The sequence below is a fragment of the Rhinolophus sinicus genome, linkage group LG05, assembly GCF_036562045.2.
Source record: "Rhinolophus sinicus isolate RSC01 linkage group LG05, ASM3656204v1, whole genome shotgun sequence".
NCBI lineage: Eukaryota > Metazoa > Chordata > Mammalia > Chiroptera > Rhinolophidae > Rhinolophus > Rhinolophus sinicus.
In genome coordinates, this window is record NC_133755.1 from 83,163,361 (window position 1) to 83,185,626 (window position 22,266).

General features: G+C 38.7%; 1 protein-coding gene and 1 long non-coding RNA gene across 4 annotated transcripts in view; one reads left to right on the forward strand and one right to left on the reverse strand.

Annotated features, from left to right (window-relative positions):
• SRPK1 (SRSF protein kinase 1) overlaps window positions 1-21,971 on the reverse strand; it is a 64,464-nt gene extending 42,493 nt beyond the window's left edge. Inside the window, exons 1-2 of one of the 3 annotated variants that reach the window (XM_074332855.1) lie at window positions 21,853-21,971; window positions 21,264-21,324 (exon numbers count right to left, since the gene is read on the reverse strand). In XM_074332855.1, the coding sequence (XP_074188956.1) occupies window positions 21,264-21,324; window positions 21,853-21,865 (74 nt within the window). In that variant the 5' untranslated portion in view covers window positions 21,866-21,971. Of the gene's footprint in view, window positions 1-21,263 lie in introns of all 3 variants that reach the window. The other 2 variants (XM_074332854.1, XM_019738815.2) reach the window with 2 other exon arrangements.
• Window positions 21,080-22,266, forward strand: part of LOC141571637 (uncharacterized) — a 49,278-nt gene continuing 48,091 nt past the window's right edge. Inside the window, exon 1 of the long non-coding RNA XR_012496561.1 lies at window positions 21,080-21,379. This is a non-coding gene — a long non-coding RNA (uncharacterized LOC141571637). The remainder of the gene's footprint in view (window positions 21,380-22,266) is intronic.

The window sequence follows — 22,266 nt, forward strand, 5'->3', positions numbered from 1 at the left end:
ACTTATGGGATACAGAAAAGCAGTTCTAAGAGGGTAGTTCATAGCAATAAATGCCTACCTCAAGAAACAGGAAGTCTCAAATAAACAATATACCTTTATACCTCAAGAAACTAGGGGACAAAAACCAAACAAAGCCCCCACTCAGCAAAAAGAAGGAAATAGCAAAGATTAGAGCAGAAATAAATAATCAGATACTAAAAAAGACAATAGAGAATATCAATGAAACTAAGAGCTGGTTCTTTAAAAAGATAAAATTAAGCTTTTAATTACATTTATCAAGAAAAAAAGTGAGAGGACTCCAATATATAAAATCAGAAATGAAAGAGATGTTCCAAATGATAACAGAAACACAAAGGATCATAACAGACTACTATGAACACAACTACACACTACCAAATTGAACAACCTAGAAAAATGGATTAATTCCTAGAAACATACAACCCACCAAACATGAGTCATGATGAAATAGAAAATGGAACAGACCAATTACCAGTAAGGAGATTGAATCAGGAATCAAAAACCTCCCAAAAAACAAAAGTCCAGGACCAGATGGCTTCCCTGGTGAATTCCACCAAACATTCAATGAATTATTATTAATCCTTCTCAAACTCTTCCAAAAAATAGAAGAGAATGGACCTCTACAAACTCATTTTAAAAGGCTAGCGCTACCCAACCAGACAAGGATGCTACAAGAAAAGAAAGGCCAATATCCCTAACGAATATAGATGCAAAAATACTCAACAAAATATTAGCAAACTGAAGTCAACAATACTTTAAAAGGATCATACACCATGATCAAATGGAATTTATTCGAAGGATGCAAGGATGGTTCAATATATCTCTGATAAACATAAATGCAAAAATCCTAAACAAAATATTAGCACATCAAATATAATACATTAAAAGGATCATACATCATGATTGGGTGTGGGGGGTTCATTCCAGGGATGCAAGGATCGTTCCATATCCACATATCAATCAATGTGAGACACCACATTAACAAAATGAAGCATAAACATCACATGATCATCTCAACAGATGTAGAAAAAGCATGTGACAATATTCAACATCCTTTATGATAAAAACTCTCAACAATGTGGGTATAGAGGGAACGCACCTTCAACATAATAAACATAATAAAAGCCACATATGATAAGCCCACAGCTAAAATCATACTCAATGGTGAAAAGTTGAAAGCCTTTCCTTTAAGATCAGAAACAAGAGAAAGATGCCCACTCTTGCCACTTCTGTTCAACATAGTACTGGAAGTCCTAACTAGAGCAACTAGGCAAGAAAAAGAAATAAAAGGTATCCAAACTGAAAAGGGAGAAGTAAAACTATTACTATTTGCAGATGACATATTATACATAGCAAATCCTAAAACTTGTTTTGTACTGGTCTCAGCCTATTAATAACCAATGTTATGGCTGAGCCAGGCTTTGTGGTTCTTATTATGATTGCAAGATTTTCAGTAATAATCACCGCAAACTTTGAAAAGACACAGGTTTCTCACTCACAGGCCCTGGAAATTACACAGCACACCTGGGACCACACAGTGAGGTCATGGGGAGTAGGTGGAGAGGAAGAGGGAGGGAGGAAAAAGGAAGCATGCACACACAGGGGTGGGGGGGTGGGGCTTGGGATGCTGCTTTTCACCGGGTTTGAGGGTGGGCGCCCAGGGATTCGGGGGCTCACTCTTTATTGGTGAATTTAAAAGCATAGAAAGAGAAAACAAACAAGTAGCCCCAAAGGTCAGTTACTGAAATAAGTCAAGATCTCTAAAACAAAGGAACCTTGGGGGGGGGGGTGCAGGGGGACGCCCTGCCCAGGTCTTTATCTAGTTCTGTGGCTGGCAAGATAGCTGTCTTTGAGTGGATGCCTCTTTGAAATGAATGTCTTGGCAATCAAAGCTTAAGTCAGGTACTTATAGTATTGGGGGTAAAAAATTAGGGCTTACACTACATAAAGGTTGAAGTAAAGTTACCAAGTAATCAAAAGTGGATGTAGACAGACAACAACAAGTGAAGATGTGAAGAAACTGAAACCCTCATACACTGCTGGTGGAAATGAGAAATGGCGCAACAACTTTGCAAAACTGTCAGTTCCTCAAAATGTTACACATTAGAATTACCATATAACCAAGTAATTCTACTTCTAGGTATATAGCCAAGAGAAATGAAAACATGTGCCCACACAAAAAATTGTGCATGAATGTCCACAACAGCATTATTCGTAATAGCCCCAAAATGGAAACAACCCAAATGTCCTTTCAACTGATGAACAGATAAACAAACGGTGGAACATCCATACGATAGATTACTGTTCATCCATAAAAAGGAATGAAATACCGACACATCCTACAACATGGATGAATCCTGAAAACATTATACTAAGTGAAAGAAGGTAGACACAAAAGACCACATGTATTATTCCATTTATATGAAATGTCCAGAATAGGCAAATTCATAGAGAAAGAAAGATTAGTGGTTGCCAGAAGCTGGAAGAAGGGTGTAAGGGTGAGTGACTGCTAACGGGCTTGGGTTTTTTGAGGGGTGGGTGGGTGATGAAAATGTTCTAAATTTAGATTGTGATACAACCGAGATCTTTGTGAATATACCGAATTGTACATTTTAGATAGGTGAATTTATGGTATGTGAAGTGTACCCCAAAAAAGCTGTTAAAAAACTGGATCTGAAACTAGTACTTTATTGGGAGCAAGGGGGAGAAACAGTGGAGGTAGCATAAGTAAATTAAATCTTCCTTAATCATAGCATGAATCGATGGTAATAGCTAAAGCTGATGAAACAACAAATAGCAATAAGTATGCTGAAGATGTGTATCTAAACAAAAGAACACGAAAGCAATACTGCTATAGGTCATTTATATCTCAATAAAAAAACCCTACAAAAGAACAATCCACAAAGAAACAGGTAAAAGTAGTTGCCTTAGGAAGTACACCTTTGACTGGGGAAAGGGAGGGACAGAGAACCGTGTAGCTTTTAATTACAAAGGTTGCCACTCTCTTTTTTTAAACCAAGAGAGATAATCTCTTCGAACAACCTGGAAACATAAACATCCAACAAGAGGGCTGGGTAAATTTATTGGCTGTATAAATGATCTTCATTTATGTAAAAATTGATTACCAATTTGTTCATTTGAGGTAAAAATTGTAATTGCTAAAATGATCACTGACTTGTACCCCTTAATCAATACATTCCACTTTGAATGTTTACTATACTTGAAAATGTTTCTACTCAATGAACTTCTAGAGTATCCATTACTATTTTTTTTCTTTTTTTTTAGAAATTTATCACATTGCCAGATTCTTCCATTGTCTTCAAGCATAAGAGTCTTGTCTGGGTGTTTTCCCCAAGACCTCCCTCTTAGAGCCCTCTGACCTCTGGCTCCAGTTAAGATTTTCCAAAACACAACATAAATGATAACAAAGACACTGTACACCAAACACTTGCAGAAAAGGAAGGAGTTAGCATTACTCCTTCATCTGCATAGTCCCAATAAGATTAAGTTACCGGTATCAGGGAATCCATGGCAATTCACATTAAGTGGAAAAAGAAAATAGATTTTCCTCTATATGAATTGATCATAAGGCCTTAAATTCTACAGACACATGTGCCCTTTTGTCTCCCCTCTTCCAGAAGCTCAGTGCCAATCATTTATCATGTATCATGAGAGACATTATAACATGGCGGGTAAGAGCATGGACTCCGTCATAACTCGTCTATGGTCAAATCTTGGCTTCGCTACTTACTTCCTGTGTGATCTTAGGCAATTAACTTAATTAACCTCTGAGTCTATTTCCTTTTCCATAAAGTCATAAAAATAAAAGCACCAAGTTTATAAGGTTGCTGTTAACATTAAATGAGTTAGTTCCCACAAAAAGCTTAGAATAGTGTCTGGCAACAAGTGCTATTATTATTATTTCATATAGAGAAGTTTGGATAGTTTCTTTGGACTGGAGTTCTTGACTGGAGCTTTTCTCTGATTCTCTGATATTAACAAATACTGGCAGCTAGTCTGAGGAATGCAATTTAAAAATTTTGGGAGAAAGGAACCAATAACAGTACCAGCATTTATCCTAATTACAATTAATTTCAAGATATGATACATTTTTAGATACAAGTATTCGGGACTTAGAAAATACTTGGAGGTTCTTTTTCACTTTCCCTTTTAGAGTGGCACTTCTTGTCATGACTGAATCACCACCACCTCTAGAATCCTCTCATATTTAGCAGGAACATCACTTATTAGGACACTAAAAGCCATAACACACTCATTCTATCCCTATTCCTGTCAATAAGTAAGGGATCTTATTCTGTTGCTTGCCTTTTAAAAAAAATATATATTTAAGTGATTTCAGTGAAGTTTCTTGTGTGATTATGTACATGAAAGCACTGTGACAACGACAGATGGGGCTTTTCCTTATTATAAAGTAGCTCCTTATCTACTGCTCCTCTGTCTGTGCCTGGTGCTTATCATACACCAGCCAGGAAACAATTCCGTTGCTTCTCTCAAGGAAGAGCATTTGTTCACTACAAGTAGGGAAAAAAATAAATAAATAACAGGAAGAAAAGAAAAAGTCTGAACTTTATTATGTAATTTCCCACCAAAGTATTTCATTTAGAGATCTCCAACTCATTCATGACCGTGCAATTATTTGAAGGTACAATAATCTTAAAATATCCCTTGACTTCAAATTATTACATTTTGCCTAAATCCTTACAGAAAAGACAGTTTCTGCATTCTAAAGGAATAGAGTTTAGAAATTCCAATTATAAACATGTTGTTATCTCCCGTCCCAAAAGGTGGATCAGATTTAAAAGTAACATGTTTTAAGCCACAAAAACATCAACTATAAAAACTGCATACAACATCTAAATACTTTTCAAATTAGTCTGATACCAAAAAGACCAAATCTCCTTGTTTTAGGCTAATTCAAAACCACAAGGATATTCAAGTCCACCGCTGCTTTGTATAATAAGTACATGCACAAATGAGGAAAAGTTATTTTGAGTATTTTACCCAAAGACACAGGAATATAGAGAAAGATTGTACTGCTGATCCAGAAATAAAGCTATCACTTCCTGTCTAGTTCTTTATGTGCTACTGAGAATAGCAGTCCAGGAAGAGAAAGTGTGCAACAAAAGCAAAACTTGTTTTCCCATTTGGGCGACAGAAAAGCCTTCAGGTTCAATGCATTCACAAGTGCTAATGTAGTTTTCTAATTTAATCAAAGGGGGTGTGCACTATAATAGAATAGCAGAAAAGTTTCACCTTAAAAACTATTCAAAAACTAGATTCCAATAACCATGTGCTTAAATTTCCCATTACATTCCAAATACTATACAATATGAAGTGCACAGCACCATCTTGAATACTCGCATCAAAATGTTTAACTGAAACCCAATCAATCTTTTAATCCTGGCTTCCAGTTTAAAGGAAATACAAGAGAGACTGAGGAACAAGTTAAAGAATGCCATGAGGATACAGACAAATCCAGAGTGTGGGATATTTTACAAGACAATTGGCCCGACCTCTTGCAAACAACAATGGTATAAGGGGGTGGGAGAGTGAGCGGAAGGAGTTTTAGATGAAGAGATAAAGAAACATGTACACCCAAGATATAGTATGAAAACCTTAATTGAACCATGAGGTTTAATTAAGGTAACTGGCAAAATATGAATATAAACTGGCTGCAAGCCATTATTAATCATAATACTATTACCACAGCTAAGAAAAATATGTAAAACATCTTGATCTTAGCAATAGCAACTGAAGTACATACTTAGTATAGTGTCTGGTATTTGCAATTGACTTTCAAATAGTTCAGTCAAAAATAAAAGTATTTATATACACACATTTAAGCAATACATCCAGGTGGCTGAGTATACAAGTGTTTACTGTACTAGTCTTCCAACTTTTCTGTATTTTTGAAATTTCTCATGATAAAAAACTGTGAAAAAGGATTAGGGTCAAATCAAACTCTTTGTGCTTTTTATTATATGTATTTTATTAAATATTTTATAACATGAATATTCTATACACATGCATTTTTTATTTCTAATGTGTTGGAACTTTAGGTTGTCTCTGTGATTAACAACTTCAAACATTAAAAAAAATGAAGATACACAGAAAAGCATTAAATCTATTTTCTTGACATGAAAATAAATAAAGTGATTAATAATTTTCTCGTGGCTAATGGAAATCTAGTAAAGGCAGTTATGAATTCCATTTACATAAACCACCAAATAGAATGTCAAAGGAAAGATTTCCTTTTATAAAGCATATATTTGCTCAAGAATGAAGAGTGTTTTCTTTGTCATCTGATCAGTTAGATTTAGTAAGCAGGTAGAATACCTGTATAACATTAGTTTTTCTTTGGCACCACCAATCTGAAACTACACTATAATTTTCATGAGTACAAACTGTGTCTTGTTCATTTTTGTTTTGCACACTGATAAATGTTTACTGAATTGGATAGACTTATTTTCTTTGGCCCTGTTAATAAATTATAACCAGCCTTCAATTTTACATCAAGGTGTCATTTTACTTACTGATTTGATGAAAAGGAATGCTTTCTTATGGACTTCATTTTAATGTTTCTCCTAAGGCCCGTCATCTACCGTGTTTCCCCGAAAATAAGACCTGGTTTTATATTAAGGTTTGCTCCAAAAGACGCATTAGGGCTTACGTTCAGGGGCTATCATCCTGAAAAATCACGCTAGGGCTAATTTTCCAGTTAGGTCTTATTTTCGGGGAAACATGGTACTCTCTACCTAATTTTCCTGGTTCCATCACCGAACAGGGGCTTCAGCCATGGACGCTGCTTCCTAATGCTGGTCTATCACTTCCCATCACCTGGGTCCAGTTTTCCTGGCCAGGGTAATAGCAACTAACATATTAACAGCATGATGAGGCAGAGGGCGTCAGAGGCCTTTAAAAAATTCTTCAGTATAAGTTAGTACTCAGAATTTGGATCTACAAACTAACTTTTAAACTTTTGGTCAAAGTTAAAATCCTCACCTTAGAGGTAGATGTTTTAACAGTAATAAAATGGTTAGTAAGAGAAAAAAAGCTATATAATAAAGGAAATGAGAAATTGAGACCATTTTTTCCCTAATACATTGACAAAAATTAAAGATATTAAAATTAAAAATGCTAACAAAATAAAATGTTAGTACATACTCATACCCACAGTATGCAAGTAAACTGGTTTACTATTTTGAGGACAGTTTGCAATTTACATCAAATGGTAAGCTGTGTATTAAATGGGTATAACATTTGACCAGAATTCTATTACTAGAAATCTATCCTATAGAATATTTACTTAACAGCAAAATATAAATAAAAAATATGTTTAAGAATATTTTAGCTCTATTTGTAACACTAAAAAATTGGAGATAATTTAAATGTTAATACTTAAAATGAAATTAAGAAGATTGGGAAAGATTTGCATGTAAACTCAGGAGATATCCATAATAACTATGCTGAGACAGGGTTTATATCATTTTTATGGGAGAAAAAACAACCCATACACTAATATGGATGTGTTTTTAAGTACATGAAGTACACAATGCCTGTTAGCCAACCTGTGCTTTCTCAAGGGAGAGAAAGGGTGGATGGGGGTTGAAGTTTTTTTTTAATTCTTTATATACGTCTCTGTATTTTATGGGCAAAACAAAACAGTACAAAAAAGACACAATACTCTCTCCCGTTGCCTCAGAAATCAATGTAAAAGCTAAAACTCTAAAACTTCCGGACCAAAACTTACGAAATTATCTTCACAACCTTAGGGTAGGCAAATATTCCCTAAAACACAAAAGACACCAATAGAAGGAAAAAATTAAGGAAAAAAACAAAACACTGGACTTTGTTAAAATTAAAAAGCTGTTTTAGAAAAAGATACTTTTAAGATATAGAAAATACAATACATATATCTGACAAAGGAATTGTATCAAGAATATGAAAAACTTTTTACAACCCCACAACAAGTCAAACAACTCTGCATATGGGCAAAATGTTTGGACTTCATTGAAGAAGACATCCAAGCAGGCAGTAAGCACGTCCAGCATTTAGTCATCAATGAAAAATAATTTAAGTAAAAATTAAAATCAAATGTGGAATGACTGAAATTCTCATACACTGTTGGTGGTAATATTAAATGGGAGTCATTTTGCAATTAGCAGTTTTATATAAAATTAAACAGAATGTAACTGTATTCCAGCAATTCTAATCCTAGAGAAACAAAAAGACACGTCCACTCATAGATTTTATACATGAATTCATAGAAATTGTTCATAATAGCCCCGGACAGAAAAACCCACAGGTGTCCAATGGAGAAGACATTAACAAACTGAGGTATATTCATGCAATAGACTGGTATTCAACAATAAAAAGAAACAAACTACTAATATATGCAACAAACACAACGGATCTCAAAATCATTATGCTGAGCAAAAGCTAGACACTAAGGAGTACATGCTCTATGTTGACCAGCCAAACGAATCCCTACAGTGACAGAAAGAAGACTGGCGGTTGCCTAGGGCCAGATGGGGAGGGTGAGACTGAATGTAAAGACACACACATTGCAAGTTCCTGCAGTGATGAAAATGTTCTAGCCTTGACTGGGGTATTGGTTACATGGATGCATACTGACTGTACTCTTAAAATGAGTTCATTTTATTGTTTGTAAATCACACCTCAATAGAGTTGGTTTAAAAAGGCACAGTACAGTAATCCCTTTACCAGCAGAGATACAGTCCAAGACCCCTAGTGGGTGCCTGAAACTGGGACAGTATCGACCCCTACATATACTATGTTTTGTCCTATACATACATACCGATTATAAAGTTGAATTTACAAATTAGGCACAGTGAGAGATGAACAATAACTAATAATAAAGTAGAACAATTATAATATACTATAATAAAAGTTAATGGCTTTGGGGCAATTATTAAGTAAAACAAGGGTTACTTGAACACAAGCATTGTAATACCACAAGAGTCGACCTAATATTAATAACTGAGATGGCTACTAAGTGACTAAAGGGCGATACACTGGACAAAGGGATGATTCACGCCCTGGGCTGAATGGAATGGGATAGTGTGAGATTTCATCATGCTACAATTTAAAATTTATGAATCGTTTATCACTGGAATTTTCCATTTAGTATTTTCAGACCATGACTGATTGCAGGTAGAAACCGCAAAAAGCAAAACTGTGGATAAGGGGGGTACTACTATATTGCCTTCCTTCTGTTTTTAATAGAAATTAAAGCTATCCCTGGATTAATCCAAAGCTAACGAATTAAGATTCTCTTTGCTTACTGCGAGTTCTTTACATCCGGCCAATGGCAGCAAACTAACAGCTCTTCCTAAGGAAAGGTCCTGGAATGGAGCAGTAATACCAGCAATAGAAACAAAGGGGCACTAATAGCAGAGCTGGAGGAAATCTACTGCCTATTTTCGTAATTACTATTATATTGCAGTTATGTAAGCGAACGTCCTTGTTCTAAAGGCATACATGAGTATTTAGGGGCAAAGGGGCACAATGTCTGTAACTTACACTCAAATAGTTCACAAAAGAAGGTTTTTTTCAAGCATCCACATTTTCTATTCATGTGACTGAGCTGGCAACACAAACTTCTGTAGAGCCTGCTTATTTTCTGGAAGGCCCACCCACATGTATGAAAAAGAACCACTAGATGGCACTCTGTGATCTCCTAATCCCAGCAGCCATGGGTTTCCACAGGCATTTTAGACAATCATCCTTAACAAATAAAAACTGGTGATCTTTAATAAAGCACCAATATTAGGCAACCACTACACTCAAAATAGATGTTTTCACAATGGCCTACAAGGCTTTACGTGATCTAACTTCAATGCCCTCCAAATCCATCCATCTCTCTGACCTTACCGCTTTAGGTCTATTAAGTGCTGCCTTTTCAGAGAACCTTCCTGACCCTGCCATATGAAACAGCAGCTGGTTGCATGCCCTCCCCTACCCCCTTTGCCCTGCTTTATTTTTCTTTAGCACTTGACATTTTATTGTCTTCTCTCCACACTCCCAGAATATAAGTTTCACGAGGACAGACTTTATGGTGCTCACTGCAGTATCCCAAAAGCCTAGAGAAGGTACTACCTCCTCTTTCATCTTTGGCTGTGACCCGTCACTCTGCACGTGAAGTTCATGACACTCCCACCCCCGACCAGTACTCTAATGGAACTAGAAGGTGAAGAGATTCCAATGTCAAGCACTGATAAGTGGAAGAAAGTCATCAAGAGATTTAAGCAGCAGTCATCCTACAAAAGCAGTGCTTTAGAAAATTCTTTTGGCAAGAAGGTGGTAAAATGTAGCAGGACTGGAAAGCAAAGAGATTGCAGGAGACACTGCAGAGGTACTTACTGACAATGGCAGGCGACTTAGGTTTGATTGTGGCTCCCTAGTTTACCAGAGCTCTGTGACTTTAAATAAACAATCAATATTAATTCAAGAAGCTCTTTGTGCCTCAGTTGCCCAGCGTGTAAAATGAGGGCAGGAAAAATATCTACGTCATAGGGATCATAAAGTTATGATTATCCTATGCTTAGTATAGTGCCTGATACATAAATTTTAGCATTCCATGTAGGAAATAAGGGAAAAACAAATATTTGTTCATTTATTCAACTTATTTTTGAGTGCTCTATAGGTACATCAGGCACTTTTCCAGGCACTGGAAATGCAGCCATGAGCGAACAAAAGAGCCCTCGGTCACACTGTTTACATTCTAGCATGAGGTGACAAAAATTAGTCCTGATTTATCTGCATCTATCTAGTTTGCGCTGGTGAATAGCTAAAGTTGGGACAGCAAAGTCCTACCTTAACGTCTCTCAGGGAGCTACACGTTCTATAATGTCAGGCTATGAGAAGGCCTATATAAAGAAAAACTAAGTAGGGTAAAGGAACAGTAAGCTGACCTTATTTTAAATAGGGTTGTGGCACTTTAGTAAAGAGGTGAGAGATGTTGGGAGTTTCATCTGAAATGATTCAAAATAAAACTGAAATTCAGGAGGAAGAACCGCTCTGAACATACTGTGTTTTAGGGTCAAGATGACTGAGCTCTGGCTACAAAAGACAAACTAAAAGCTGACTGGAAATAGTACCTTAGAACCCCTTACACGTAAACTTAGTCTTTTTCTTTCTGCCTTGAGGAATGAAGAATTGCAGCCCTCCTAACGCAGAGAACTATCTTCTAGGGGCTACTCAGATGTTACGGGGTGAAATGTGTCCCCACCAAAAAGACGCATGGGAACCCTGACCTCCAGTACCGCAGAAGGCGGCCTTATTTGAAGACAGGATCTCTACAGAGGTAATTAAAAGTTAATATGAGGTTATTGGGATGAGCCCTAATCCAATATGACTGATGTCCCTATGAAAAGGGGCAGTTTGGACACAGACTGAGACACGCATAGAGGGCAGATGCTGCAGTGACAGGGAGAAGACAACAAATCTTCAAGCCAAGGAGGGAGGTCGGAAACAGATCCTCCGCTCACAGCCCTCAGAAGGGACCAGCCGTGCTGACACCTTGATCTCCGACTTCCAGCCTCCAGAACTGGGAGACAATACATTTCTGTTGTTTCAGTCACCCAGTTTGTGGCGCTTTGTCATGTAACCCTAGCAAACGAATTCGGACTGGATAAAAATCCTATCTGTATACTTATCTCCCTTAAGAGATCATAAGTCCCTTGAGGGGAAAGGCACAGCCAGTGCCTTAGTCAGCTTTGTGTCGCTGCTGGAGTACCTGATCTCATGCAAAACTTCGTAAGATACTATTTTAAGTTCCTGCACCTACAAACAGTGTAGCTCAATGAATGCTGAATTTCCCCCACCACCTTTTCCATATATATTTTTCCGGACAGATAATTTCTTTCTTTTGCAAACTGAACTTAACTTCTGAGACATACTCAAGTAGTAATCGCAGCTCAGTAATCTTCAACTGGAGCTAGGTTTTGGCAACATCAAAATTAAAATTTGAGTGCCTCAATTTATCAGGTGTTATATACAAATAATTAAACTCTCCCTGATCTTCAGGCAACTGTACTCCAAAGTGTACCCGATACAGACACCTAGATAGGAAATACCAACAGAGGAGTTGAAGCGTTAGTTTGATACGTGAAGCGTAGTGAGAAACGGCACATAAAAGTCAGGTAAGGAAGACAGCGTAAGCAAGGGAGCTGTCACCAGAGCACTTGCCGTCAGCTCAGCCCTGGGCCACGATGTACCGTTAAAACGCACGCATTCACACACGGAATTTCATCCTCAGAACCTTGCCATCTACAGATAAGGAAACTCAGCCTCAAGGAAGTCAAATGACACTGTCCTCGTTCACCCAACAAGGGTGTTGGAGGCAAACTGGAACCTGGGCTGTGTGACTGAAGGGACAAACTTTTTGGTAAACAGCATATGAGCGTACACCGACCGTACGTTATCTTTCCAGCCAGAAACACGAGTGTGAGTTACCTAGTTTATCCCATTATATTTTTAATACCGGCAAAGAAAAACGCAAAACACAATTCCTGTTCTCAAAGGCATAGGTAGCTGCAGAAGAGTATAGACGTTATCAGGGGAGTAAGCTCCTGTGTAGACAGAACCTGTCATCTTTGATCAAACTGCTTGGCTGCAAGTACATTCAAGAACAGAGGCTGAAGAGCAGCAACACAATTAAAAGCAAAGTGAATGAGAAGATACAGTTGCCCACAAATTACATTTATAACCAGTTACAAAATACGCCTACCCTAGTATTTTGGGAAACAAAAGTTCACAAGACCACCTCCAAAAGGACTAGTATACTTGTTAAAATGCCCACTCATTCAGAACAGTTTAGAATTTGAATAAATGAAATAATATATAAAGATCACCAACATAACTCATGGTACCAACTCCAATTTCATGGCACAGATGTTCCTTTACCACTACTGGTGACAATTCTTATACAGTAGTTAAAATATAAATGTTATCCTACAATACCTATCAATATTGCCCAAGGCATTTATACCACCGAAAATTTTATTACCAACAGCACTGAATGACACCTGGCCAAAATCTTCATCTGTACAACTAAAGGCACATCATGGTACAAACGAACATGATTTTTTATTTACCTCCTGCCAACTGACTTTTGTGTCCAGTGCTACTACGTGTCTCCAAAACTGAACAAAGAATATTTTGTGGTTTCTGATAACTTTCTGAAATCATTTGTCAAATAGTTGAAAAACTGGATTCTCTGGTCTTCATAGCTGATCTTTTGCGGTCTTTTCCAAATTCCCAGAGTTAATCCTTCTGTAAGAGGCACAGAGAACCACAGGCTTCTTCCACACGGTGCTTACTGTCACTTCAGGAGAGGGTGCTTGAGACAGCATTAAACCCATTAGTGCCTAACCCGCACCCTGAAATCACAGCCTGCAGGCTGTCAGCTGAATCATGCCCCCAAACTTCTGTTTACCATGGATAAAATAACAATTAAAATAGTTGTGAACACTAAACCATCTGGAGAAACTCTCGAAAAATCTGAAGACCTGGTAACACTGGACTCATCTTTTCACGGGACAACCTGCAAGAGCTAAGAAGTCTTTTCTTCTTTAGATTTAAAGGAGCCATCCCACCCCACACCTTCTAATCACCACTCCCATTTGGCTTCCTCATAGTATGCTTAAGCCACATTCCAAAAACAAATCAACACAATTACAAACTATATACATTATTCACTTTAAACTAAGAACACAGATGACCCAAATTAGGAATCTTTTTGAAGGCGAAAGATGATATAAAATGAAACAAATGAATCTGTGTAACCAGGTGTAATCTAATTACACAGTAAGGAACTACCATAACTTTGTCAGTAATTTGACTCTGCAACCATAGCGAAATACACCCTAGGAACAACAAAAAGTCATCAACTTTTTTCAGTAATCATATTGTTGGTGGTACTGTCTGAATCATCATCCTGAGACTATTTTGGATTCAATCTCCTCTTTGGGAAAAAGAAAATGAATAATCATGTTGGTGCTGTCAAGAACTGGGGTTTTCAGCGTGGAAAAATGGAGACAGAGATGGAACATCAAGGAAGAAAAGTCCCTGGGTCATTTAATTTGATTTTTAAGTATATCATGAACTCACGATTTTTTGGAGAAGAAAAAGCACAACTTATTTTGTAGCTCTAACTACAGAAAAGGCCTAGAAACAATGACTAACTCAGTAGGAATACGCATCTTAAGTGCCCAGATTGTGATCTCCAAATGCCATTTTCCACTAAAACACTTCTTGGAGAAAAGGGCTATTTCCTAGTTTGGGGCAAAAAATGTACAAGATAAGTCTGGACAAACTGTCATAACAGATGCAAAAGCAATCAAAGATGCCTCAAATTGAGTCAAATGGACTCAGGGGCCATCATGATGGTACTCCAACTGGCCAAAGATGGGACATTCAATAAAAATAAAAATTACACGTCACAAAATGCATGAATACTGAAAACATCATGCGAAGTAAAAGAAGGCAGTCACAAAGGACCACATACTGTATGATTCCATTTATATGAAATGCCCGGACTAGGCAAATCCATAGAAAAGAAAGTAGATTAGTGCTGGAGGTAGTGTAGCAGGGTGGGCAATAAGGAATGACTACTAATGGGTATAGGATTTCTTTTTGGGATGATGGAAATGTTTCAAACTTACTAGATCTTGGTGACGGTTGCACAATTCTGTGAACATACAAAAAGGACTGAATCAGACACTTTAAACAGGTGAATTTTATGGTATGTAAAGCTGTACACAAAAACGCCAACTACAATGGACTGAACCACAAATATGTTCAAATCTGTGAATTCATATTCAAGTAAATCTGTCCTGATCATTTTGGAGGATGCTAGGAATCCAATTCGTTATTTTGAAAACTGGAAAGTATCAAGTATTTATTGTGTCTCTCATATGTATGAAATGTCTCTCTAGGTAACCAAAGAGATAAAGTTTCTCTTTATAGAAGTATTACAATTTATAAATTAAAGAACAGATTACCATTTTGCAACCCTAAATAAAACAATGGATCTAGGAAATGCTCAATGGCCACAAACATCACAAGAGTCAGCCAGACATTAGGTGCCTTCTGATAGAAGTATACACCACCACCTATGGAGCCGTCCAGCAAAAACAAAACCATGGAGAACCTACAGATAAAAACACTAGAGACTTTTCCAACAACAGCAATGTAAGGACCTTATGAATCCTGATTCAAACAAATTTAAATCAGCAGGAAAAATTGGACAGATTGGCATCTGCTATTAAGGACTTGTTTTAAAAAATTTTAGATGTGATGATACTGTCGTTATGTTTTAAAAAGTTAAGAGTTCTTGTCTTACAAAATGATATGATGTCTGAGCCTTGCTTTTAAATAAGATGAAGGGGAGTAGAAGATATAAATGAAACATCAGTCAAAGCTGATAACTGTTGAAGTTGAAATGAATACACGAAAATCTATTTTGCCATTTTCTCTCATTTTGTATATATTTGCAATTTTCCACAATAAAGCTTTTAAAAAGGCAAATAATCCCACACATTATGAGAATTAATGCATTTCACAAATTCAAACAGGAATATGTCTCCCACCATTTCACACCTCTGAAATCAAGATGTAATGGTGTATCAGTTTAATTGGTAGTGTACTTTCTCAGTGGTATATAAAATGGTGTACTTTAAAACTGACAGTATCTTAAACTCAATAAAAAAACTGTAAGATCATAAATATACTTAGATATCTATTTCTCCTTAGCTAACTCATTATTTGCATTGTACCTAGAAAGGAAGAATTTAAAAAAATTCTTGGCTACCTGAATTTTCTTACTTGCTTGGGATTAATTCAGTTACAGTGAGAAGTATTAAAATAATACTTTAGCCAATATAAAAATGAACTTAGTCCCCAAGCCAGCACTAGTGGTACAGAGGACCTGGGAACATGGAACAAAAGTCTACTTAAGGTGGGGGAAAAATAATTGCAGCAGTTATTCCACCAAGACTAAAAATACAGTAAAAATTAATTCTAGTTGACTAGCCTATCTTTTCTTCATTTTAAATAAAGGAGTTCCTAAGCATCCACCACTTTAGCACTTCAACAAGTTGCTCATTCCAAGTACAGGTTGGTGCAAAAGTAACTGCGGTTTGAAAGGTTAAAAATAACTGCAAAAACTGCAATACTCTTGCACCAACCTAATAATCTAAAGGAGCATGGCATTTGGCAAGCCTGAGCCTCACTGTAGTAGAAAAACTAACGTAAACAAAATTTACTAACATAGGAAGAAAAGAGGACAAGAAAATATTTCTGACAAGAGCAAATCTAGAAATGCAATTTTGCAAGTACCTACTTCAATGGAACACAAAATTAAAAATGCAAATGTTTTAAAGATATGACAGTTGACACTCAAAATTTCAAAGGTAATACCGGAAATCTTTAAAAGCAAAGGAAAAGCCAGATTAGACATTAAAAAAAAATCAATTTATGTCAAAAAGACACTATAAATGAAATTTGAAAGGCTAACAAGCTGAGAAATACACTTGCCCTATGACAAAAGGCATAGACTTAGTAAATAGCTCTTAAGACCAAGAAAATGATCAACAATCTGATATAAAAAAATAGGAGTAGGTCAATAAATACATCCCCAAATGGTCAACCATGTTGGTAAACGAAAGAAATTAAAACAAGGGATATAGGTTACCAGATTTGGGAAGCTTTAAAGTAATAGTGCACAGTTCTATTGGCTAAGCAGGAGTTGCAAGAATATTTCCACCCCGAATACTGGAGCAATCCTCCATCTACCTCCTTCAATTGTCACCTTAATGTGGCCTCGTGCACCCTATTTAAAAATAAAATTGCATCCCCATCCCCGCTTGTTAACCCCTCTTATCTTCCTCTTTTCCCATCACCTACCATACTATGGAATTAACTTATTATGTCTATTGCTTACCCCTCCCACCCCCCGCAAATAAAATAAAGCTCCTGAGGATAGGGAAGCTTTCCTTTCATTAATGTGTCACAAGGATGGAAAACTGCTTGGGACATGGTAGGTTTTCAAAAACTACGTGTTTAATGAATGGAGTTAAAATGGCTAACTCTTTCTGAAGAAAACTTTTTGACAATATGAATTAAAAATCTTTAAAACGTACAGGCCAATATCACTTCTAAGAATTGATTCTAAGGAAATAATCATTAATGTGAGTGAGCAATGTTTATCCAAGATTATTCATCTTAGCTGTGAATCGTGAAAAACTGCAAACGGCCTACAGTGCAACGTTTAAAATGATGTGGAATATGAATGCTATGAAAAATGCTCATGGAATGTTAACTGGGAAAAATATACCCAATGATTCAATTTTTGTCCCAAAAAGTACAGACATGTTTATTAACAGGAACTAAAATATATTATGGTACATCCATTTAATGGAATACTAAAATGAAGCTACTGTGTCCTAATAAGGAACCATTTCTAAGACTAAGTGAAGAAACACAGAGCTAAAAAACAAACACAGTAAGGCTGCACTCTATGGAACTAATACAGAACCAATTTCCAACGTACACTGTAAATGTAAAGAGCATCCAATATCATTTAATTTGTAAAAATTGTTTTAAGTTTATGTACTCTCTACTGGATAAAAATGTTGGAAATTTTAAAATACTTTCCCTTCTAAATTTTCAATGTAACAATTACATTTTTGGAAAATTAAGAAATAAAACCATCTCCCCTGACTCCATAGATCAGTGAGTACCAGAATGAGCAAAAGCTCTTCTCCAGCTCAAATATTTTTACTATGAAATTTATACTAAACCCATAAAGTCCTTTAACTGAAAATTACTGTCCAAATTAACTTCTAAGCTAAAGTAATAAAATTATTAGATATGAAACCCATTCTGGAATTGCGTTCCATAGAAATAATTTCAAAAGCAGACATAAACTGTGTTAAATTAGAAAAGCTTATGACAAACAGCTAAAGGTGTGGCTATTGGTATACATATTGAAAACTGAATGCTCAAAGGGAGATACAGCATTGTACCCTTTCAGAGACATAGACGGGCCATGAAAGGGTACCCAAACACCTGGGCATCTTGAGGTCCCTTATTCAGTAGACTCTGTTCACTCAGCCTCTACCTTATTTGTCCTCAGACATACCAAAAGGAATTACCGTGTTTCCCCAAAAATAAGACGTAGCGGACCATCAGCTCTAATGTGTCTTTTGGAGCAAAAATTAATATAAGACCCAATCTTATACTATATTATATAAGACTGGCTATTATACTATATTATATTATGTAAGACCTGGTCTTATATTAATTTTTGCTCCAAAAGATGCATTAGAGCTGATGGTCCAGCTAGGTTTTATTTTTGGGGAAACATGGTATCACTTGGAGACAGCAGTAGTTAGTACCCAAGGCTTTGGGCTATGTCAGACCTGGGTTGGCATCCTAACTGTACAATTTTATAAGGGAATAACCCGACACATCTCAATTTCCTTATCTGTAAAGTAAAATACAGATTATCCTCAACAAGTTAATGTTAGTAAGAGTACAGTGCCTGAAAAAGTGAAATGGAGAAGGAATTCTTCAAATAAGACAACTAAAAATCTCCACAGTAAAATCTTCCAACATTGAAAGAACCCAAAGGAAACAAATCTTAAAGAACACTGAGCTGCAAAGCAGGAGCCCTGGATTCCAGTTTTGACCCTGCTACAACCAGCACCAGCTCCACCTCCATGGGCATCTTATTTCGTGTATGTAAGTTCTAGTTTTAAGAGCTACAAAATCACATAACTGAAAATTCTTTCCACCTGTACCACACCATGACTAAATGACCAGGATACTATATATTGTCATACTTTCAAAAGTTTCTAAAAGTTTTCATTTAACTGCTTGATTTTTGTAACTACAGGTTCTGATCAGTTTTCTGTATGACCGAGCTACCAGACATTAAGAACGTATAATAAGACTGTTTCTTTAACTAAGTTATTAGATTGCTAAAAAGTGGCAAAATCAAAATTCAAACCAGATCTGACTGACTCTGAGCAAACTTTTGGGCATGCTTCTTCCTCAGACCTTCTCCCTGACTAATCTGGTAACAGCTTGCCTTTGCAAAATGACTGGAAGCCAGGGGTCATGGAACAGAGTCAAGTTACCTGAGTCAGGTGGGGCTTGAACTTCTGACACAGTACTCTAACCAAGTTCATTAATTAGAAATTTCAGCTACTTAAGAGGCTAGAGAAACAAAAAAATAAAGCTAAAATTATCAAGGACAAAGGAAAAAGAAGACAAAAGAAAAATAAAGCACCTCTGACACTACAAGTAAATGGGGTTGGTTCATTCACATATAATTTTCAGGAATCAAAGTTGCACACGATGAAATATTCAGGTCTATGGCCATACCACCCTGAACGCACCAGATCTCGTCTGATCTCGGAAGCTACGCAGGGTCGGGCCTGGTTAGGACTTGGATGGGACAAATATTCAGTAAAATAAGTGCTAGGTTATCTGGACTATTTGCTTGCTTTTGAGCAAGTCAGGAAATAATAAAGACTACTAACTCTAGGTTACCCACAGTAGTGAACGGAGTAATAGAAAATCTGAAGTACATATATTCAGCGTTAGAAATAAAGCATATGGCCTAAATAGATAATCCAAAGTAATGAGTATCTATGTTAAAAATAAAGTATATAATCACTTATATATTTACCTCCCAAATTATTCAAGCTAATATCAAAATTAATTTCCATGTAGAGACTAGGACAGATGACTTCTAAATAATACAATGAACAATAAAATCACTACCACTTTACATGAGCAAAAAATGTTTTATAACACATTCATATCAGCTCCACAGAGAGTAACAAAACTAAGACAAAAAGAAAACGAGTAACATTTAAATTTCCACTGCATAGTAGAACCAGGTTAGCTCCTCGCTGTTTCCATTAAAACAATCTGGGATTAAAAACTGGGTTTCGAATAATTCATACATGGATAATCAAGAGGCAAACACACACAAACATATACAAACACTCATGTCAATGAGTTGGTTACAAAGCACTTCACACACACAAAAAAATTTCCCAAGACAGCTGATAGAAATGGAGCAAGAGGTGAGGTCACCTACCACTTTATTGACAGACGTCATTAGGTGCTCCCAAACATTAGGTAGCCACCAAAACAACATACACCCCTACCTGGTACTGTCATTCAGGAAAATAACCAAGGAAAGCCTCTGAAATGCATTTCATCAGCTCAGAAAGAATTAGATGGTATACAACACCAGGTAACCTTAAGTAAATGGAAAAGTGTCAAGAAAATAATGCATTTTTTTCCTGAACACAAATTATCTAAAAGACAATTCCCAAGACCCTTTGCAATTAAACGTGAGTACAAAATAAAAATTCTTTAGACTAAGCCTCACTTACAGAAGCCCTCTACTGGGCGTTTCTACTAAGCTGTGTCCAACTTTTGTTTCCCACAATAGCGCTAAACCACGGTTTTGTATCCTGCTGATACAACCGGATATGTGGCACTTAATACACCAAACCAGAATCACCAAGTGTTGGCTAAAGAACTTTCCCAGAAGCTGTGTGCATTCAGTGCAAGGACTTGAGGTTGAGAGATGAGCAGCAGTAGAGAAAGCGGCTGTGCGTACAGTGGTCTGCCGGCACACAGTGAGCAAGGCTTCTGCGCCCTGCAGGCTCCTCAGGAAGTTGACTAACCCAGGGAGACCATGCCCTCCTCTGTAAGAGAGCGTGTAGCTGGCAGACCAAAATATGGCACAGTCAAGAATTCCCTGACGGCCTATCACGCACACGTAGGAGGCAAGTTAAGACACTGGGAAGCAGGTATGGAAAAGAGACCAGAGTTCAGGGACAGACTGATACTGATCCACAGCTCCGTTGGGATGCCCAAAGCAGGGGAGTTGTGCCTCCTCTCTGGAGACGGGGAGGTAATGACCGGCCGGGCTCTGGACCGACGCCCACAGTCCTTCGCAGTAGACCTGAGGCCGCTAGGACCCCGGCCTGGCCTTGCGCAGCGGACGCTCCCTTCCACATGGTTCACGTAGAGCACCCCTCCAAGGCCGCCCCGAGGCCATGCGGCGGGGGCCGCGGGATGCCCCAACCCGGTGCACGTTCAAGATGCGAAACCAGAGGAGAGGAGGTGCGGGGGGAAATCCAAAGGATGGGATGTTGGGGTTCAAGACTCACTTTCTTTGGGCTTTGTCCTTCTTGGCCTTGGTCCTTTTCTTTCGAGCCTGGAGCGCCAGCACTGCAGGAGAGAGGGATGGATGAAAGGCGAATGTGGAGGAAAGGAGGCAACCAAGGTGAGGTTGGAGACCTAACAGGGACGCCAGGCCGGAGTGCCGGGCCTGCCTGAGGGGCGGCTCCGGGGTGAGCGCCGCGGCTTCCGCGAGGCGACCGGCCAGGGGACCGGCGGCCCACGGGGCGCTGAGCAGCACCCAGACGGGCTGCGCCGGAGGGGGCTCGGGCCGGGTCAGGGGGCCGGCGGGCGGTGGTCTGCCTGGCCCGCCGAGGGCGGGGCCGGGCCGTGGCCCCAACGCGCCGGCCGGCTTGGCGGGGAACAAGGGGTGACGACTGTGGGCGCGGAAGGACGCACAGGCTGAGGGGCGCGGACCCGCAGCCCAGAGGCGAGGGTTGACGGGCGGCGCCTCTACAGTGGAGGGACGCCGCACCGCCGGGGACCGGACTGCAGCGGTTAGGCGAAGCTCCCGGCACTGACCCGGGCCTCGCCCCGGCAGCCGTTGCCCCTCGTGGCGAAGGCCGCTCCACCGCTCACCTTTCCGCTCCATGGCGAGACCGGTAACCGCCAGGCGCCTGCGCACTCGAGTGGCGGTGACTCCCGCTCCCGCCGCGGCCCAAAACCAAGCCCGCGCTCACCCCGCCCCCCAGTTCCCGCCCCGCCCCCGCCTCCGCCCCGCCCTCGCCCCACGACGGCGTGCGCCTGCGCGTTGGGCGTGGAACCTACCACCTGCTCCCGAGAAGGGGAGGGCAATAAAGAATGGGAGCCGAGGGGCAGGAAAGAATGCCGAACGTGAATGCGAAAGAGGTGTTTGAGAACCAAGCTTGGAAGCCCGGCAGGGTCAGGTTTGTTCTATTTGCCCGGGGGTTACCCCTTAGGAAAGGCGAAGAACGCGGCTTCGAGGGCTCCCTGCGTGCTGAGTCAGAGCTCCGCAGCCAACTGGAATTGGCC